Source organism: Elaeis guineensis, chromosome 1, assembly GCF_000442705.2.
Source record: "Elaeis guineensis isolate ETL-2024a chromosome 1, EG11, whole genome shotgun sequence".
NCBI lineage: Eukaryota > Viridiplantae > Streptophyta > Magnoliopsida > Arecales > Arecaceae > Elaeis > Elaeis guineensis.
The window spans coordinates 183,647,997-183,669,505 of NC_025993.2; the positions used below are offsets into that span (position 1 = coordinate 183,647,997).

At 38.0% G+C, this 21,509-nt stretch overlaps 1 protein-coding gene across 1 annotated transcript; it reads right to left on the reverse strand.

Annotated features, from left to right (window-relative positions):
• Positions 1-5,866: 5,866 nt before the first annotated feature.
• LOC105040085 (ABC transporter G family member 41) lies at positions 5,867-21,341 on the reverse strand. The gene is made up of 24 exons (XM_010916459.4): positions 20,300-21,341; positions 20,017-20,140; positions 19,466-19,548; positions 19,118-19,205; positions 15,747-15,906; positions 15,583-15,659; positions 15,223-15,276; positions 15,016-15,106; positions 14,533-14,834; positions 14,161-14,442; positions 13,767-14,080; positions 13,500-13,660; positions 13,321-13,424; positions 13,063-13,216; positions 12,832-12,972; positions 12,636-12,709; positions 12,204-12,536; positions 11,771-12,061; positions 11,155-11,238; positions 8,580-8,713; positions 8,130-8,357; positions 7,432-7,603; positions 7,061-7,315; positions 5,867-6,528 (listed from the first exon to the last, which is right to left on the reverse strand). Exons 1-24 carry the CDS (start codon positions 20,680-20,682, stop codon positions 6,262-6,264), a joined length of 4,356 nt encoding a protein of 1,451 aa, XP_010914761.1. The 5' UTR covers positions 20,683-21,341; the 3' UTR covers positions 5,867-6,261.
• Positions 21,342-21,509: the final 168 nt, after the last annotated feature.

The following is a 21,509-nucleotide window of genomic DNA, read 5'->3' on the forward strand; positions in this document are numbered from 1 at the left end:
CCGAACTTTAGAAGCCCAAAATCTCTAAAAAAATTCTATGTAGCGTGTGGCAGAGAGGAGGAAGAAGACTCCAGTTAGGAGTCTTCTTCACTTTCGATTTCATCGAGATCGGATGGAGGGGAGTTCGATTAGATCTAGAAAAGCCCTCTATAAAGCCCCTTCCTCTCCCTTTAGGTCTTTATCACGGGATTTTGAGAGATCATTAAGAGTTTAAAAGGATTTCTCGAGAGTTCTCCACGAGTTCTTGGACGGGAAGATAGGGGTTGTTGGAGTTCTTCTCGGCTGTTGGAGCAAGGTAAGCGCCTTCCCTCCCCTTCCTTCTTTTCCTGGGTGTCCTTTCTTCATCGGAGATCGACTGCAAACTATCGGATTTGAGAAGAACAAGGTCATCCCTATTTTATTTTCTTTTTTCTGCATGTCGCCGGCAACAGCTGCCATTGGGACTGTCGCCGAGGCTGTGGGTTCGCCGCCGTTGGGAACCGCCAGGGGTGGCCGGTATCGGCCTTCCTTGGCTGCATGTGGGGGCGAGAGGTGATGAAGGAGATTGGGTCCCTATTTTGGATGAGGAGAAGAGAAGAAGAGGCTTCTTCTCTCTCTTCTCAAATAATTAATATATTAAATAATTAATTAATCAATTTATTTTTAGATGGTTTAGGAAAATTTGAGAAGAAAAAATGTTGGGGACAAGGGTGAGAATCCCAATAAACCCCAATAGAAAATTTTAAAAAATTAATTTGATTTATTAATATTGATTTAATATATATATAGGAGATCAATTTTTTGGATTAGAGGACATCGAAAAAGGCTCGATCCAGATTATAAACCTAGTGAGTTTTTCTCTTTATTTTCTCCCTCTACCAGCTTCTCTCTCTACTTTCTCTCTCTAAAATTTTCTCATTCTTCGTGAATTTCTCTCTCTAGGAGTCTTATGGATCAGTGGAGGGTCCAAGTATTTAAGTAATCATGATCTTGGTTGATCCTCGGAGAGATCTTAGATTTATGTTATTAGGATCATTTATCCGTAATTTTTTTATAAATAATTTTTATGTTTAATCCTGATCATGTAGAGATGTAATTATTGTACAAGAAGATATCGTGCAAAATATCTTGATTTCGGATTCGTAGATTGAGGAGCTTATTAATTTTTGTATTTAGATCAATCATCGGTAGACGTAAGAACTCTTGTACATGATCACCATTATATATACTATTTTATCGTTGGTCTTGTATCATTAATTTTGCATCATTGAATTTGTGATCGATGAATTTACTATGTTTGAGACACCGTTATTTATTTATATGATTTTTAAGAATGAGTATATTATGTCAATATATATGTATCAGTGATTGATGGCATGATTATATGGGTATGATATATTTGTTTTGATCACACTGTCAATTGAAATTGATTAATGAAGTCAACGTATTATAATTAAAAAAAAAAGATATGGTTTGGACTAGCCTCGTTATGTGGAACAGCGCGCCAGAGGCTTATGCCTGGGATAGCCTGTCAGGAGCTTATACTTAGGACAGCCTCCACAGGCCTATATGTAGATCAGCTGGTCAGGAGCTCATGTCTAAGATAATCCATCAGGAGCTTCCGTCTGGGACAGTCCCTACGGGCTTTCATACGTGGGACAGCCAACCAGGAGCTCATGTCTGGGACAATCTTGATGGGCTTATGAGTGAAAATTTGATCGGATGGAGACTGAGGCATAGTCTTGGTTAGTCCAGAGCCAAAAAAAAGGTTAAAGATGATGTGATTATGAAAAGAGAAATAGAGGACAAGACATGAAACTAATGCTGAATAAAAATATTTTATCTGTTAACATATGATGATGCATCTCTTTTGATAAGACAGATAATTTATGGATGTTTACGATATTCTGGATATTGAACATGAGGTTTTATATTTATTATTATTTTTAAATTATATTATTATACAGGTGTGATATGTGGGATTCTTACTGAGCTGGGAAGCTCGCATCCCTCCATTTCTCTTTTTCTTTTCAGAATTACAGGATGCTCATATTTGCTATGATATGTATTTGCGAGTGAGCGGATGCATAGATAGAGTGTCATTGATACTTGATCAGAAGATTGAAAGAATTTAGTTTGTAACTATGCAAGTTTTACTAATTATTATTAAAATTAGATATTATGGATGTTGAGGTTGTAATAAATTATTTTAGGCCTTGTATATTCTTTAAGGCTTGTCCTAGAAAATGTGTGGCCATCATGTATTCGATTCGGATGTTGGGTTCAGGACGTGACAATTATTTCTTGTGCAAAATTATGATGATGCTTGGCATTGCATTCATAGACTAGTACTCTAAGTGTAGTAACATAAGAAAAGCCATGCAGGTGTTTCAGAGTATGAGAGAGATTAACACCCCCCCCCACCCCTACAAAAACAAAAAGAAAAGAAAAGAAGAAAGAGGTCAGTCTTGTTTGAAATTCAAAATTGTCCCCATTCTGAATATAAATTACTTATGCTGTCATTTGAAATATGGTGCACCTCGCACCTTCCTTCACTTTCTACCCGAAAGATTTGCATGGAAGATAGTCATTGGAAGTAACATTTTGAGATCATATGCTGTGTAACTTCATAGGAAGAATATCTTTCATATCTCTATTGAAGTATGGTATTGAAAAATAGTCATATTGATATGGAACAATGGAACTATCCCTATCTCACCCCAACCATTATTTAGTTTTCTAAAAGGAATTACTCGTCACATCAAAGCAGAAATACTGAAACATAAAAATCAATAAATAGTTTTATTGTTAGGAGCTTAGAAATCGAATCATCAAGTAATCTACTTGTGAAATGGTAAATGCTTGATAAGGTGAACTGTTTATGAAACAGGTTTATAAGTAACTATGCACTGCCTTCAAAATTATTGACTTGCAACCCTACGTTTTGACTCCTGTAGGCTCCCAATTGTAAAAGTGCTGTAGCTTGGGAATATGACAGATTGTGATTGCATTAACGGTGAATCATTGTGCTTAGACAGGGTGTGTTGTATGGTATATAAATTTTAATTCTTAAATTTGGAGTTGCCTTGGCATGATGGATTGCATCTGCCAGCTGAGGTATGGAGAGAACATTGGCATATTAACAAGACTGCCAAAAGAACGAAGACCAACTTAGGGTGCATTTGGTTAGCCATTAAAAAAATATTTTTTTTTATTTTTTGATTTTTAAAAAATAAAAATCAAAAAGTAATGTTTGATAACACCATGAAAAGCAAAAAGCAAACATAAAAAAAAAATCAAAATAATCACTTTATATGCAAAGCAAAAATTTTTTGCTTTCCAAAACTTGCTTTTCTGTTTTTTTTGCTTTTCCACGTCTAAAATGCCAAATCAAAAAGTAAAGAGCCTGAACTCTTCTTCCTCGTCGAGCTCTTCACCTCCCCACCCCCTTCTCCCTCCCTTCTCGAACTCTTTTTCCTCGTCAAGCTTTTCACTTACTGTCCCCAAACGTTGTTTTTTGCTTTATAGCAACGTAGTTATCAAACATACTTTTTACTTTTTTGCTTTTACTCAATAGTAAAAATAAAAAAAATAAGAATATTTTTTAAAAATTAAAAATCAAAAATCAAAAAATGTAACCAAACACACCCTTAATAATCGGGAATTGCTTAATAGACCTACTTACGATGCTGAGAAGTTGCAAGAAGTGCATGCATTAAACCTTCTTCCATATTAATGAAAGTTTTAAAGCTTTGATTCATTTTTAGTATGTCAAGGATGCACTTTAATTTATAAACAGAGATGTGTTTTTAAGCCACTGGGAGATTAGGCAGCAGTAATGAAATCTCTATGTGGACTAGTGCAACTTGGGACTTGAGACTGCAAATTGCTGTCACCGTCCTATATTCAACGGAATAGAATGGAGAATCTCATCTACCTGTCTGAGTTGCCAGTCCTTTCTTTTTAATAATTACATGCCAATCATTGTTGCAAGAGCCATAAATTTGATGTTTACTGGGAAATTATAACATAGGTAAGTGCTATTCAACGTGCTTTCCTGGTCAGAACAACAACTGGAGGTCAAGAACGGCAATAAAATGCTAGTTGTCCAACTTCCGAAAATACTGTTGCATTATATGTTTCTCTTTGAATAAAACATGAACATAATTTCCAAATAAATAAATAAAATAACTCCCTGATCCAATGAAATATCTAGTTAATAATTGATATGCAAAATCATTATTTTGCCTTCCTGAAATGCTGGCTTGCTCGCCGGTCGCCGTAACAATCTACTAGAGTTTTGGTTGTACAATGCGTATCTTTGGAGACTGATGCAGACTCCATCAAAACCTCATGCACAGCTCAAGAGCATGTTTTCAATGGTAGAAGATTTGAACGCTGTATCTCCTGGGGAATAAGCCCTTGGGTGAGATGCCAATGGGCTGTTTGAAGTTGTTTTTTTGAGGAAATTGGAGGAAGTAAGATACTTCCACCAATATTATATTTATAATGGCATAGTAAGATATATAGTACGTATACATATATTTTGATACGAACATCTGAGTTTGTGATTGAACAAGGAACTCAAGGACAAAGTCCCTCAATTCTCTCCCTCCGGGTACCAAAAAAAATACAGAGTTTAACAGAGACAAAACAGACCCTAGTTAAGCGTTGGGAGGACGTTCCAGATCTTTTTCAACTCTTTCGTAAAGACTTCTGTTCTTGTTTTAAAGTTTGCTAACTGCCGCATAAATTGAAGCTTAGTCTGAAACAAACTTCAGCTTGGTCTGAAAATTTCCTCCTCTTAGGTTCGTCAACTTCTGAAAAATCCGTCTGCACCCAAACTCCGGTGTCCCACTTATCGTTGAAGTTGTTAACAGTCTGCTTGAAGTTGTTGACAGTCTGCCATGCATGTCAGATAAGTCCGAAATAGAAACTTAGTTTCCTCTTCATCAAGGACCTGGGCTGCATTTATTGCACTCTGTTGTGGGCAGGCTGTGGGGGGACCTCCCTTAATAGTCCCACATCGGGCAACTCTGGTGTGTGCATGTGCTTAAGTAGTGCGGCCCGCCTCTTACCTCGTGAGGCGCCTTTTGCCCAGAGGGGTAGATAGGACAAAACCGTGACCTGTCGATCGCGTGCGGCCCGTAGGGCGGCGCCGTCGGGGAAAGCGGACAATACCTTGCGACGGTGGAGAGGAAAAGGTGTCCGTAACCTTAACACGTGTGCACAACAGTGGCGCGCCAGGTAGGAGTAACCCGCCCCCTGTCGCTCAACACCTGCACCCTCCAGAGTGGGGGGGCATCTGTTGTGGGCAGGCTGTGGGGGGACCTCCCTTAATAGTCCCACATCGGGCAACTCTGGTGTGTGCATGTGCTTAAGTAGTGCGGCCCGCCTCTTACCTCGTGAGGCGCCTTTTGCCCAGAGGGGTAGATAGGACAAAACCGTGACCTGTCGATCGCGTGCGGCCCGTAGGGCGGCGCCGTCGGGGAAAGCGGACAATACCTTGCGACGGTGGAGAGGAAAAGGTGTCCGTAACCTTAACACGTGTGCACAACAGTGGCGCGCCAGGTAGGAGTAACCCGCCCCCTGTCGCTCAACACCTGCACCCTCCAGAGTGGGGGGGCATCTGTTGTGGGCAGGCTGTGGGGGGACCTCCCTTAATAGTCCCACATCGGGCAACTCTGGTGTGTGCATGTGCTTAAGTAGTGCGGCCCGCCTCTTACCTCGTGAGGCGCCTTTTGCCCAGAGGGGTAGATAGGACAAAACCGTGACCTGTCGATCGCGTGCGGCCCGTAGGGCGGCGCCGTCGGGGAAAGCGGACAATACCTTGCGACGGTGGAGAGGAAAAGGTATCCGTAACCTTAACACGTGTGCACAACACACTCTATATTGTCCAGACATTGCCATTACAAATTCTAACGTACGTCATTTTATGCCACAATTACAACTTCTCTTTTGAATGAGGAGGAGGGAAAACCTTCCCCTGAATTCAGTAAAGAATTAGTAGAAAATCAGTACAAGACTGATGAGTAGCATTGCAGGTAACGAACAGTAGTACTATGAACTTGAGATATAGTGTGTAGCTGAGAAAAGGCTTTTGAAATGGCAGTCATGGAGTTCGCATGGTAAGGTCATCAAAGCATCTTTTTCTACAATTTTACTTTACATCAACATCTCCAGGCAATTTGGTGGTAACCTGAACACGACTTGAGCCATAGTATAACTACCTGTTCCCTTTAGAGGCCGATACACATCCATAAGAGAAACATCTGTCCCCCCTTACCTCCTCTGAAAATTCAATTTGCCTACGAAATAAGCAAAAAGGGAGGCAAAGATGAAGGGGAAAGCAATTAGAACAACACCGACCAGTCCTAAAAGATTGTGGTGAAAACCAAAGTAGTCCTCTAAGAAGGAAGCAATTGATTTAGTTTCTCCAAACACCGTTATCTTCTTCTCTATATCTCCATACTGGGAAGTAAAGAGGCCATTCAATGTCCAAGACAGGGGGGAGACATAATATAACCAAATCCACCACTTTGGAATTTGCTGCAAGGAAGCCAAAAATTCAGGTGAGTTTACATATCACAAATGACTTATCATACATGAAATTAGGAACCTTAGCATATAATCATGCATTTAACAGTCAAAAATAATGTAGTTAAAAGATTTAAATCAATATGCACCAAAAAACAAGATTTAAATCAATCTCTAAAATGTAACTATTTATACAACTATGCCTCAAGTAGTATATATTTCTAGTTCTTCTTTGAACATGATTTCATGCAATCAAAATAACCAATTTATGAATAAATAATCTCATCATAGCATATCATGTGTACCCTTTATGAATGAAGGTTTACCATGTCGTACATGGGAGATGATCCACCTTTTTTTTTTGGTTCTACATTAATTTACTTAATGGTAATATTTGATCGATTGGGAAGAAAAGTTGGACAAAATGTACTTTCCATTTGTTTAAGAGATGTAGTGCTGTGAAATCCTTAGTTCTTGTACGTAGCAGTAATCTGATTTTTACTGAATATCTGTAGATTGATAAGGAGAAAGTTAAGAGACTTACGGGACGAGGCACCAGAAAGCCTGAGAAGAGATTTAGTAAGGTGTAGCAAACAGATGCCAATATGGAAGCCACTTGAATATTCGGGGTCAATGAAACGAGCAACATCCCAAGGTAAACAAAGTAGAGCAATGTGCAAAACATGGTATAGAAGAACCATATGAACTTATAAGCCGTCCAGTAGTAGCCAATTGCTGGATATGCTATGAACATAAACAGTACTACCTGAAGAAGTATATAAGGGATCTCGATGACCACCTGGAAAACAAGTAGAGATATGCATATCTTTGTCAAGTATGGGAAAGAATTATCCTACCCTGTACATAAAATAATAGGAAACACTGATTTGAATGCTAGTAGGATAGCTGCTAAACCTGTGCAAATGAATAGGCCCATGGAGAATACATTCCTGCAAATTTTTCCCGACATAGAACGGTGCGTTCAGTTGCAACAAATGGTAAAACTGATGAGCAGTTGTTTATCCCAGTGATGACAGTGGCCATGTGCATTGATGCCAGGATGTTGAACAAGTCTTGTTGATTGTTTCTTCACAGAAAGTAATGAAGATCTGTGTTAATTTTATATGCGCTCCTAGGTTGCAGCCAAAAAAAAAAAATCTATCTTAAAGCTTACATTAACTACAATGCATGCGGTCGTTTGCCTACTCACTGAGGACTTATATTATATGAGGGTTTCGATCTTTCAGTGTTTGTTTACTGAGTTAATATCATGCTTGATTTCCAAATATGTGATATGGCTCATATATACTTTTATACGTACAACAGACATAATTCATCAATTCCCTAAAAAACTTTACATGATTTTGTTTTCTCCAACTCGTATTTTGAATCAGCGGAATCAGAGTATCTACTCACCTATCATGATTCTCCACCCAGTTTGTTGTTTAATTGGATCATATATATATACACGCGCTAAAGTTACAGCTTTTGAACTTTGCATTGGAATATCTTGAAATCTATTCGTTGGTCATGATTATGCCATATTCTCGATATTGTCTCACACGCTTATCAAAATATGGGGAACCTAATACATGAATAAACCGAGGACTTACATTGTCCTTCCCTGATTCCAGAACAATACTGCAAATTCCACAGATGCATAGACCGTGAATGCTGTTCGCACCAAGTTGTATGAAGGACTTCTCCAATAAGACAGGTATTGTTTCCACAGACATGCTTTGAATTGTCCCCAACCATTTTGTGGAAAACGAGTTGGGAAGTTCAGGTCTTTTGAATCGGGTGGTGGTGTACTGAATTGTTTTACTTGCTCTTCATTGTCCCTATAAAACAACAGTGATAAAACAATCAATAGGATGAAGCATGAATTTGGATTTATGAAACTAAAATCTCTCCGAAAGTTGGTATGATGTAGGGAATGACCAACATCGTTGTATCCATCACAATTTCTTCATTATCAAGTGTATCTTCGATACAAGCACATATGTATGGATGCCTGTTGTTTGAGACATACATGAAAGTGTATATGAATACTTAAAACTCACTTGAACAGAGATGATTCTCTATATATGCGTGCAAAATCTATTCCAAGTTGCACCTCAACTGATGTAGAAGTAACTTCCAACATCCATGTTGCTGGATTGTAGTTGTCTTTTATTCGTGGTACTCCATTAATACCCTGGCAAATGAAAGCAGAAGCATCCGATTTTGATAATGATATATTTATTGAAAGTAAAAAAAGTGTTTAGAGGAAATAATGGACATCCAGGGATAAACCAATTTTAGATGTTCACAAAGAGCTAGGTTTGCATTTCAGTGTGACTTACAATCTGTAACATTGTTAATGATTTTTTTTAAAAAAAAAAGAAGAGAAAAAAGTTTCCAATCTCAGCCACGTTAAACCAACTTAGTCCCAAATTTTAACTTTTGGCAGCTGATTTTATTTGTTCAGGCTAGATTTAAAATTAATTTTGAGCCCAAAACCTAAAGTCTGTGTGGGTTCATTTACTTTCGACTCGAGCTTGATCAAACTTAGAACTGAGTTGAATAAGAACCATTCTTACATGGCTAAAATCAATTGCCAGACACCTAGAACACCTCATCTTCTATCTGCAGCTCACTAGCAGACTTCAAAACCTACATAATTTGATGCAACTATTTTACCAAACCATGGTCTTTTGCCGAGATTGTGATGAAGTAGGTCCAATGTTTTGTCTCAATGCTAACTGGTGCATGTGCCAAGTGGAGCATATGCACCTAGAATATGCTAGTAGTTTGTGCACCAACTCTTAGTGTAGGAACTCAGCATCTGCTAATGTGATAAAATCCATGTCCAAAAGCACCTGTGGTAATGGTTCAAGCCTAGATCTAAGTGAAATCCAAGGATCCAGCAACAACCATGCAGAATCTCCTCAGAAGCTCAAGATTCAAGAGAGCAAAGCTCTCAAATATAGAGCACGTTGCGCATGTAAGCTAATACAAGAATTGTTAATCTATTCAAACAAGAGTCATTGGAGATAGGACAATTAGGTGCTGTTATTTTCAATGGAGGACGGAGAGACGCTGGAAGAAGATGAGAGAGAGGGCCATAAGAGCTCTAGAATCCACTTTTTAAAGGACTTCTATGGCTGTCTAGTTGATAAATCTTCCTCTATAAGACATGGTCAAATCATGAGAGTCATGCTCTTTGGCTTTTCGTGGGCATGTCAGTAATTGCTTATTGAGTTTTTTTGTTTCTTTCTGATGTTTGTTGTTACTTCCTTGTCCTGCTCCTATCTTGATCTCGATATGTTGTTGCCTTGATCATGTTCTGGCATTCTTAGATGATAATATTTTGTCATACAGATGCATGCATGTGCTGGACAACACAAAGTAGCATATTTCTAGAGAAAAAGGGGGTTTCTTTCTTGGAAAGGTATAATTACTTAAGCTTTGGACCATTGATATGCGAAGCTTTGAGATATACCTCATGTTACCATTGTTATGGCTGAGAATAATTAAGACATTATTTCAGTTTTGCTGGTCTATTCTTTGAGATACAAATATCTCATGGTTCCAATGTTTGCTTCAAACCTTAATTATTCTGGTTTTTATGTTATCCTGGAATCTTATTATGTCAGTAAATTGCCTAGAACCATGGATGCACACTTTCTGGACTAAGTAAGATGTTGAAACATAAATGTAAACTCTCCTATGGTTTGTGCAGAACATGAACTTTTGTCAAGCAAAGAAATAAAGAGTCGCCGACATGCAAAAACTTTTTCCTTCTGCAGGTATTGTATGTGTTCACTATATGATTGAAGATCATGAATCAGATTTTAAATGACTTTTAATCTGAATCTTTCTTTATTATTTGAAGAAAATCAGCCGTACACCTTAGAATAAAAGCTCCATGGTCTGATTCATTATTCAAAAGGAGATCTGGCTGTTTGCAATAGTTTATCTATTTAGTAACATGGAGACAAGAAAAGAAGTAAAGATTAATCATTTCATTGATAAAAAACAGAGATTGGCCACCCTCCTGTTCGTATCAGTCGGGAGCATATTGAGGATATGTAATAAAATGCAGTAAGTGTAGCTCCCTTGAATATCCGGTTAGTGTTATTTTCCTTTGTGATTCTTATATGCCAATTTACCTAGACTAAATACATTGATTGTCTCTTGTTGTTCTAATAATTCAGGCTACACAATTTTCTCAGAAAGTTCCAATGAACATATGATTATTTTTTTAAAGAAGTTATTTCAAATTCATCATAGCATTGTTCTCTATTTTATGGTTTTATGAAGACTATAACTAGCTTATTTTTCTGTGACGACATTATCAGAAATCTACTTCTGTGGTGGTGCATTTGATCATGAGGTCCATTTGCCATTTTTTCTAGCCAAAACAACGCAACATGATACATGGTAATCTAATATAAACAGTATCAACAGATCCATCCATAGTCCCTACATTGCTGGAAGTCCAAGAGTGTAAAAGGCCGAGCCTAAAAGTGAGAATAGATGGATCATCAAAAAGAACTTATGGCTGATAAAGAAATTAAACTTTACAATCCTTTGAATAATTCTGAATTGGACAATTGACTGACAATTAGACAACCACTTATTTGGAATACTTGCCTCAAAATATTCAATAACTTTACTTGAGTGCTGTCCGACTGGTCCTGTGTAGATTAACTCCCCTCCCCTTTTCATTAAAATTAGCTGCAAAAGAAAAGGATTAAGCACAGTTCAGGAGAAAAAGGGTCAAATGTTTTTGTAAGTAAGAACAAACAGCATATCATCAACATGTATATGGCTTAATATAAATAAGCACAATCATAACAGGTTGAAAACTGCAAATTCTATAGTGATATAGGACTCATTAATTTAAAGCAATAGTGGCAAGATTTTCAGAGGTTACTCCAACTTATTGAACCAGAGAAAAATTGCTCTTAGTGTGCAGTCTCTTTCACACAGCTACCTCACCTTGCATCCTGCTATTGGATTATCCTAAATTTTTACTGGAAGTTAGAAGACACATGTTGCTTTATATGTATGGTAAAAGCTAAATCTAACTTTTCTCCTACTCAGCTTAGGATTTTTTTTTTTTTTTTGTTATTTTCTCTTCTTGCAGTTTTTCAATTTCAATAAAGTAAATCTAAGCCATCCAACCATTTTCCATGAATGGCCAACAAAAAATGAAGCAAGCCCCATTTCTTAATTATCCAAAGATATGAAAAAGAAAATAAATTACCTCATCAAATGCTTCAAATATCTCAATACTAGGTTGGTGTATAGTGCAGACAACTGTCCTTCCAGTTTCGGCAACATTTTTTACCGCACGCATGACAATTGCAGCTGCTCGAGCATCTAGGCCTGATGTTGGTTCATCCATAAATATAATGGATGGATTTGAAACAAGCTCCACTGCAATTGTTAGTCGTTTTCGTTGCTCAGTGGATAGACCATTGACTCCAGGTATGCCAACTAAAGCATCTTTGATTTCATCAAGCTCAATTGTTTCAAGGACTTCATTTACAAATTCCTGGAGATCATACATTGTCTATACTTTATAGGCTTTCAAATAAATTTATCAGAAACAAAAAGATCAATTTGAATATTGGATAGCTAGTTCTACCTGCAAAAGATCTAGAAATGATGATACAATTATGTAAATAATGACTTACTTGTCTTGTTCTTGAATCAATTTGAGAGGGTAGACGCAGCCAAGCTGAATACATTACGGATTCTTCCACGGTAATTTGTGGAGAATGTATGTCAGTCTGTTCGCAATAACCTGATATCCTGGCGAAAGTTTCTTGTACCTTGGGATACCCTCCAATTCTTATGTCTCCTTCAATAAGACCTCCAGTTTTTCTTCCAGCAAGAACATCCAAAAGAGTGGTTTTCCCTGCTCCACTCACACCCATTAGTGCTGAAAGGATACCAGGCCCGAATGCACCGGTGATATTGTGGAGCAGTTGGAGTCTTCTTTCTGCATAACCCTGTTCTCTCATTTCCTAAGACACAAATAAACCGCTTATCAGAATTTGTCTGCTGACTGCCAATTCTCAGAAGCTTTTGATAAACTGATGTCGCAATTACTTGAACATGATTACCAGTGGAGTGTCGACATAGTAATTCACATCTTGGAATGTCACTGTTAGGGGAATAAAAGGTAAAACCATCCTTCCTGCAAGATAAGATAAATCATGAAGACTTTTATCTCAGCTTGTTTGTGTCTTTTGGAACTTTTCTACCACGTATCATCTTTCGATCTTGCGAAAAGAATCGGACAAAATAGTCTGATCTTACCATTTCTTTTGGGTTCAGCAGTACTTGTCTGGGGTGCCTTTCTGGAGTGGTTTGGTAGGACTGTTGAGTTATCTTTATCTCCTCCTCTTTGCATCTGGGAAAGCTTTGCACGAGAGATAATAGCACGAGAGACCCCAATAGCTGAATCCACATATTTCAATATCATTGCAAAGAGAAATGAGGGAGGCAGTGCATGTATAGTAATATGTTAGCCAGGAGAGATGAACTTACATCTTTTAAAAGTTAAGGCCAATGTAAATGCAACATTGAAAAGTAGAATGTACCCAAGCAATGCCCCTACTGATATCCAATACAAGTAGCTATTGTAGTTCAGTCCACGGCTTGTCAGGACTTGCCGCCCTATAGTTGTATTTGTTGATGACATCTGCTGAACAGAAAGATGATAGCAAGAGGAACATTTGGAGCATTAGGCTATTTTCGTTCCCTCAACGGATGGCTTATATGATGTCCAATTGAGGTCTTCCTCACCTTTTGCCATCTTGGTGCGAGAAATTCATTTACAGTTAAGCCTATCTCGGCATATGTTAATGGAGAAATCCAGAATCCCCACTTCAACCAACCAGGTATAGAGGCTGCAGTAGCAAAGCCATTAAATACATTTATCTTAATGGTTAAACATCTGAAAAAAAAACTGGTAACAGCCTTACGTTTTGGGAGAACGAAGCCTCCAAACAAAAAGATAGCTAGCATAGACATGGTGCCACTAATTGTAGAAGCCACGAATGTCTGGAAATATGAGGCAAGAAAACGGAAAAGGGATAATGACATTTGATGGACGAGGAAAAGTATAAGGAACTGGCGGAAGAACCTGAAATAACATAAGAGAAAACAGTAAGGATTTATGAATTCTCAAGATGGAGAGGAACAGACTGAACATGGTTATGTACTGGCTTGAAGAACTAAACAACACTTACCTCGCGGCCTCAGGACTATATCCAATAACATAGTAAGTAAAAGATGTCCAAAGTAAAGACTCTATTAATGAGATTGGAATTTTTAGGATGCAAGCTGGAATTGCATATGCCCATGCAGGATAAAAGTAAAAGTCCCTTTGCCTGTAGAATACTGGTAGTCTAGAAACTGTCATAGCCAATTCTGGGAATCCATTCACCATAAGCAACAGGAGTGCATAAAAGAGTGAACCCATATAGTAATTAGCATGAACCAAATCAACCCGCATATGCGTACGCAGGAATACAGTCATTGTTATGATTGCAATAATTGCCAGCTGCAAGATAAGGGGGAAAGAGTGGCTTCAGTTGCTGAACCAGAGTGTTATCAAGAAGCCTGTCCAAGTGCAGATATTACCTGTGTTGTTTTGAATATATACACAAATGAATTCCTCTTCATCAGAAGCAGTTCCCTTGCCATGCAAGCTTTAAATAGTTCCCATTTTGATAGTGAATAAGTACTGAATGCTAAAGCATTTTTATGGCATTGGGAATTGCCATAAGGCTTTGATAGCTCCTCATGTAAACTCTGTCCTATGTGATATGCTTTGAATTTTTGAGTGAATTGATCTACAGAGACATAATTATAGCTTTTATCTAGATGGAACCAATACTGCTCTTGATCCTTTCGGGACAACACCTGAATAAAGTTAGAAAAGTTAGGTGAAGCTGATTTTGAGGGTATGTAAGAAAATGGGAGGTAAGTTAATATGTAAGCATTGGTAATTACCTCCTGGAGAAAGTCAGCTACTCCTTTTCTTTCTGGGCATCTAAATCCACATTCTTCGAAAAAGTTGAGAACATGACTACGAGGGCCATGGTATACTATCTTCCCTTCAGCCATTAAAATAATGTCATCAAAGAGATCATAGGTCTCAGGTGCCGGTTGAAGAAGTGAAACCACCACAGTAGATTCTGAAATATGTGCCAATTGTTGGAGGCAAGTAACAATCTGGAAGGTAGTTGAGCTGTCTAGGCCAGTTGATATCTCATCCATAAGAAGAACTTTTGTTGGTCCAACAATCATCTCTCCTAGTAAGTGTGATCAAAAGACAAGGATCACTCGCAGAAAAAAAAAAAAAACTAATCATCATATTTAATACGTTGACAATTGAAGCTCTTCTTGGTTAACTCATCATTAAATCCATGGTGTTATATTCCAGGAACTAATTGGAAGTGTTTAATATCGATTTTATCAGCTTTCTTATGGTACCTGTGGTCAGTCTTTTCTTCTGTCCACCTGAGATGCCTCTTCTCATGGCATCCCCTACAATTGTGTCTGCGCAGATGTCCAGTCCCATGATCTGATATGTCGGGAAAATTTTGGGAATTACTCACAGTGACAGAAGTGAGCGTGGCAACTATGGTGATATGTGTATATTCAAGAGTTCTGATTTTGGATCTCCTGAGGTAAAATTACCTTCAAGATGTAGTCCGTTTGAAGACTTCTTTCTAATCCTTCCACTGATATTGCCTAGGGTAACAAATCCAATTGTCAGATATAAGCATGTCATGACAACAGTAGAAGTCTATATTCTGTAAATTCTGTACTTATTCCAATGGAGTACTAGCTTTAAATTATTATCTTACATTCTTACCAAAAAGAAAGAGTCCCATGAGTGCAGTACAGATTGTTAATTCATTTGGATTACATGTTCTTTCAAAGATCCTCCCTATCCTTTCTAAGTTGAAAGTTCATGTACTAGCATGGTACCCCATATACCAGATGCTCGATGGTTTAATAAGGAAAAAAGAGAATGACAACTTATTATTTGTTTACCTTCATATATGTGTCTATGTCAGGTTCAGGGATGAATCCTGCTTGCTTCTCCCTTTTGATCACTTCCTTCATAATTTCTTCACGAAGTAAATACATTCAGCATTTTAACTTGTTTTATTCAGGTGATAGTGGCTAGAAGCAATTAAAAGACATAAGAATCTTACCTGCTCTGCTCCCAACACCTTGAAAGCGTGCTGAAAAGTCCAATATCTCCCTCACTGTCATCTCAGGAATATGCAAATCATATTGGCTAATGTAAACTGATGTTTTCTCAGGAACAAACTCCTCCAATCTGAAGCCATTGTAAGAAACTTCTCCTGTTACCTGTAAAAGAAATGTGCTAACATGTTTGTCAAGGATTTAAGCACACAGTCTGAAAGCAATTATCGAGAGTAGTTATGACCAAAACTCATTTATCCCAGGTGTTTACTATTTCTTTAAGGTATGTTTGCAACTTTTCATATAGAGGAGCTATTTTGTAAAATTGGTGGAAAGATTGGTAAGGAGAAAGAAAAGAAAAATTTACATGCAGTTAAGATAATATAGTATTTTTAAGTCTGGTTTATTATGCGATGGTTTGCACATCAATAGTTTATATTTTAGAGTAGTAAATAGCAGATAAGAATGACATAGTTGAGTTCTTATAGTTTGTGTAACAGCCCAGGTATTTGGGCCTGTAGCTCAGATGGCCCAACAACAAAAAAAAAAAAAAAAATTTACAGAGGAGGAGGAAGACTCCTAATCGGAGTCTTCTTCCTCTCCGTTTCTGATGAAATCGGACTCGAGGAGTCCAGCTAGGGTAGAAAACCTCCTCTATAAAGACCCCCCTTTCCTCCCTTAGAATTTTACAACAAAACTTCAAAGAAATTAAAGGGATTTGAAGGATTTTTTTGGCAAAAGAGAGCGCCGTGAGGGTTGATCGGAAGAGAAGGGCCGCCGGAGCTGTTTTTGGCCGCCGGAACAAGGTACGTTCCTTCTTCCTCCCTTTCGGATTAATCTCTCCGGCCTTTGGGTGCTTGGAAGCTGGCGAGATGCCGGTTCGGGCTCAAATAGGGACATCCCTGTTTACGTTTTGTTTTTTTTTTCCTTCCCCGTGTGCCACCGGCAACAGCCACCGTTTGGGCTGTCATCGGGGCTGTGGATGTGTCGCCGTCGGCTGCTGTCGGAGGGTGGCCGGAGTCGGCCCTCCTTGGCCGCTTGAGGGTGAGAGGAGATGGAGGGGGACGATGCCCTGTTTTGCCCCAAAGGAACCCACGGGAAAAGAAGAAGGAAGAAGAAAAAGAAAAGAAAAGAAAAGAAAAAGGAAAAAGAAAAAGAAAAGAAAAAAGAAAAAGAAAAAAAAAGAATAAGAGAAAGAGAAAAATAAAATAAAATAAAAAGAAGAAGAAGAGAGAAAAATTTTCTCTCTCCTCTCTCTACCTTCTCTCTCCAGCTTCTCTCTCTAGATTCTCTCTCTAGATCTTTCTCTCTTTTTATGGATTTTATCTCTCTAGAATCTTTCTCTACTCTCTCTCTCTGATTACATCACAGACCCTAGGATAAATTTGAAATGAAAATAAGATGATCCGAGATTGCTCCGAAATTCGTGCGGTAGATCTGATCCCAGTTCGATCCTATTCGAAATTTGTAACATCTGATTTATATTGAGTCACCCTAATAGGACCTCTGATGGTCTCGACCATGATTGCCTCATCTGAAGGATACGAAAATTTCTCTCTCCACTTTCTCTCTCTACTTTCTCTCTCTAAAATTTTCTCTCTCTTCATGGATTTTCTCTCTCTAGAAGTCTTATAGATCAATGAAGGATCCTGATACATAGACAAGTCCTAATTTTGGTTAATCCTAAGAGAGGTCCTCGATCTGTGTTATTAGGATCGATTATCGGTAATTTTCTCCATATATAATTTTTTATATTGATCAGGGTCATGAAGGGATGATTGTCTGCATATGATATCGAGTAGAATATTTTGTTAAAGAAATTCATAAAGAACATTGATTTCTGTGCTTGGGTCAGTCACCGGTAAAGGTAAGAATCCCTGTACATGATCACTATTATATATATGCTATTTTAATGTTGGTCTTGCATCGTTGGTTTTGCATCATCGGATTTGAAATCGATGAATTTATTATATCTGAGATACTGTTATTTGATTTTGAGCATGAGTATGTTATGTCAATTCATATGTATCAGAGATTGATGGCATGATTATATGGATATGACATATCTGAATTGATCATAATGCAAGTCAGAATTGATTTGATGAAATCAACACATAATGATTAAATGATAAGAAAGAGATATATGGTATGGACTAGTCTTGTCATATGGAACAGCTTGCCAGGAGCTTATGCCTGGGACAGCCCGTCAGGAGCTTATGCCTGGGACAGCCTCTCACGGGCTTTGGTACGTGGGACAGCCGGCCAGGAGCTCATCCTGGGACAGTCTTGAAAGACTTTTTAAGTGGATTCGATCCGGATGATGACTGAGATATAGACTTGGATAGTCCAGAGCCGGAAAGAAACTGTTAAAAATCATGTGATTATGAAAAGAGAAATGAAAGATAAGACACGAAATAATTGTTGAATAAAAGTATTTCACCTGTTAACATATGATGATTGATCTATTTTAACAATACAGAAAATTTATGGATATTTGCATTATTCTGGACATTGAATATCGGATTTATGTTTTATTGTTTATCTTTATTTTTAGATTATATTATTATATCAGTGTGATATGGGAATTCTTACTGGGCTGTAAAGCTCACACCTCTTCATCTTTCTTTTTCTTCTCAGAGTTACAAGACGTTCATGATTGACTATGGCTTAGATTTATGGATGAGCAGATGGATAGATAGAGTGTCATAGTACCTGATCAGAGGATTGAAGAAAATTAATTTGTAATTATGCAAGGTTTTATGAATTATTGTTGAAATTAATTGTTATGGATGTTAAGATTGTAATGATTTATTTTGGCCTTGCATATTCTTTAGGGCTTGCTCTAAGGAGTGTGCGGCCATCACGTATCCGATCGGATGTTGGATTCGGGGCGTGACAGTTTGATAAGCAACTTTCTAGTTGCAATGGGTCTATAATAGTCACTTATCTCTTTAAGATTTTTAATTGATAAATTTGCTTTAGAGGAGGGTCATGGTATATGCTTTTTGGAAATAATGTGTGGTTATCTGATAAAACAAGACAGTGGTTAATTCCAAACCAGAAACATGCAGAAAAAGGCTAATATTAGGTGCGATTTAAGTAGGAGTGCAAATCTTAATATTGATGATCTTTGAGAAACATCCTTTTGCAATCATATGCTTAAACAATCTATTCTTTCAGGTTAAAGTCCCATGGTCTTTTATGAGAAAGCTTCTGTGTGGGGTTATCATTCCGCATGTGTCTAAATCATTTTTCACAGTGGATTGAGTTAGCTTATCAGAATGCAACTGTTATGATACTTGCAAATTTTCAAGTGGAATAACCACTTCCATAAGACTGACTTATGATTTATGGTGATAAGCCAGAAGATGTAAACCTTGAGGAATTTGTCCAGTTTCCCGGCGAGTGCCAGCAAAAGAGTAGTTTTTCCACAGCCTGGTGGTCCAAGTAAAAGAGTCATCCTGCAAACAGAAAAGCAAAGATAAGTAAGATGGTTACTTCTGACAAAGATCCATGATCCAAATCCATCTTTTGAATTTGAAACAAAGATAACTTGAACACTTATTCAATCTATTTTCTTCACATAAGTCCTCATGGAAGGGCAAGGTATGTTTTCATGTACCAAAATAGAAAGAATTGCTCAAACTCTTTGTACACTAGCCACAAACAAAAAGAGAGCATATAGTTTCATTCTTTTACTTGATTAATGATAAATACTTTCCTGGAGGGCTTGATGATCCCACTGATGTCTTTTAAAATGCTAATTTTAGCTTCTTGAGTCCTGAAGCCTGTCAGTTTGGCAAGATCCTGTTCCATAGGAAGCATTATTGCTTTATAACACAAATTCATAAATACCAAGATGATTGACTAAATGACCGTACATCATAAAAGTTTCATTCAGTTATCTACTTCTGGAATCAATGAATATTTTAGCTTTGGTAAATGTTGTAAAGCTCTACATCAAGCTAGCTTGCTCTCTTCCCTCTCTCTCTCTCTCTCTCTCTGTATATCGTTCTATCTATCTATCTATCTCTCACTGTGGAGCGGAGTCATGGTAATCAGATATCATAAACTCTCTGTACATAACGCAACACTGGTCGACTTGCCACTTAACATGGATTATACTGTCTGAATTTAAACAGCTCCAGTTTAGAAAATTGTTCTTTTAAATGCATCAGTTACTGATTAAACCACATCATGGGCTTGATGTAAACAATGAATTTTCACTCAGGGGACATCTTCATCAATCAATGAGGGATGATACAGTGTACTTACAAAAAGCATGCTCTTTGCGGTGTTCCATAAGGTGGGCAGGGGCTTCCCTTCAACTACCTCACACTGTGCTTCCACGCATAGGTTCTTGTATCGCACCTCAATAGTGGGAATTTCCACATTTACTCTGTTCAAACCATTAATGAAATAGTTAGTGTTTACCCATCATTCTCCATGTACATGATCGTCTTATTGGCATATATCGGCAAACCAGATATTTAAGTGTCTCACAGATGATATTGCATGCATATACAAACATAGAGTGAAACTGAATGATGAAACTTGCCGATTTATTCTCTGTCTTTGCTTCTGCAGCAACCGAAGATTATCATTCTCAATGTGTTTGATGAGATTCTCAATTAGCAAGCGCCTTTCTAGTGCTCCAAGCTTGGCAACATCAATCACCCTCCTCTCCTTGTGCAATCCATCGCCATCTCCATTCCTGTAGTGATCAAGTACTGACGTTCTTATTCGCTCAAAGGTGGGCAGCCTCTCGATGGCAGCCCATTTTAACTCATACTCATCATCCTCCTCCCTTGCAGAACAGATGCTGGAGCTTCTCCGAGAACTCGCGGCAGCAATCCGAAAGGATGACCTTATGCTCCTCCCTATCTCTTCAAGCTCAATACTGAAAGATTCAGCTTCTTTGCCGTCTACCAACTTTGCCATCCTTCTGGAAAGGGTTCTGGTCCTTCAAGTTCTAGCTGGAAGAAGGGGAAAGGTGAAAAAAGTAGGAGAGATATTTGCAGCTGTTTTGCTATGTCTTCCAGGAAATAATGATGCAAGATGCTGCGTCACTGCAAACGCAATGTGATTCTCATTCAAAAATGGCACGTTGCAGGTTAGCAAAATATGAAGTAAGAAGAGCAATGATGGAGAATAACATTAGAGGATTTTTAAGATCTTCCCTTTCCTGTCTGTATATGTCTATGTTTTATCAAGTTGACTTCTTTGCCGTCTACCAACTTTGCCATCCTTCTGGAAAGGGTTCTGGTCCTTCAAGTTCTAGCTGGAAGAAGGGGAAAGGTGAAAAAAGTAGGAGAGATATTTGCAGCTGTTTTGCTATGTCTTCCAGGAAATAATGATGCAAGATGCTGCGTCACTGCAAACGCAATGTGATTCTCATTCAAAAATGGCACATTGCAGGTTAGCAAAATATGAAGTAAGAAGAGCAATGATGGAGAATAACATTAGAGGATTTTTAAGATCTTCCCTTTCCTGTCTGTATATGTCTATGTTTTATCAAGTTGACTTCAATTGTTTAATGGTTCAGGGTCTTACTATATTTTGTTGTGTTGGGAGACTTTGATTTCCACAGTATTCTGTCTACACAATTAAAACAATGTGGATGCTAGGGTGGCATGTTTGCGGCTACGTATAGCACCATGTGTTTGTTGATTAGAGTTTCAATGATCTCAAAGGAGAAGTGACCCTTTTTTTTTTTTCTTTCCTTTTCATGGTTGACTCATTTGTTCATGTTGCACAAGGAATTAAGC

Bases quoted from the DNA above. Each gene is read 5' to 3' on its own strand.
- LOC105040085 (XM_010916459.4), bottom strand. From the start codon at position 20,682: ATGGCAAAGTTGGTAGACGGCAAAGAAGCTGAATCTTTCAGTATTGAG. The intron at 12,710-12,831 runs GTAAGATCAGAC...CTTATCTTGCAG, and splicing joins TGCTGAACCCAAAAGAAATG to GAAGGATGGTTTTACCTTTT. The intron at 12,537-12,635 runs GTAATCATGTTC...TTTGTGTCTTAG, and splicing joins ACTATGTCGACACTCCACTG to GAAATGAGAGAACAGGGTTA.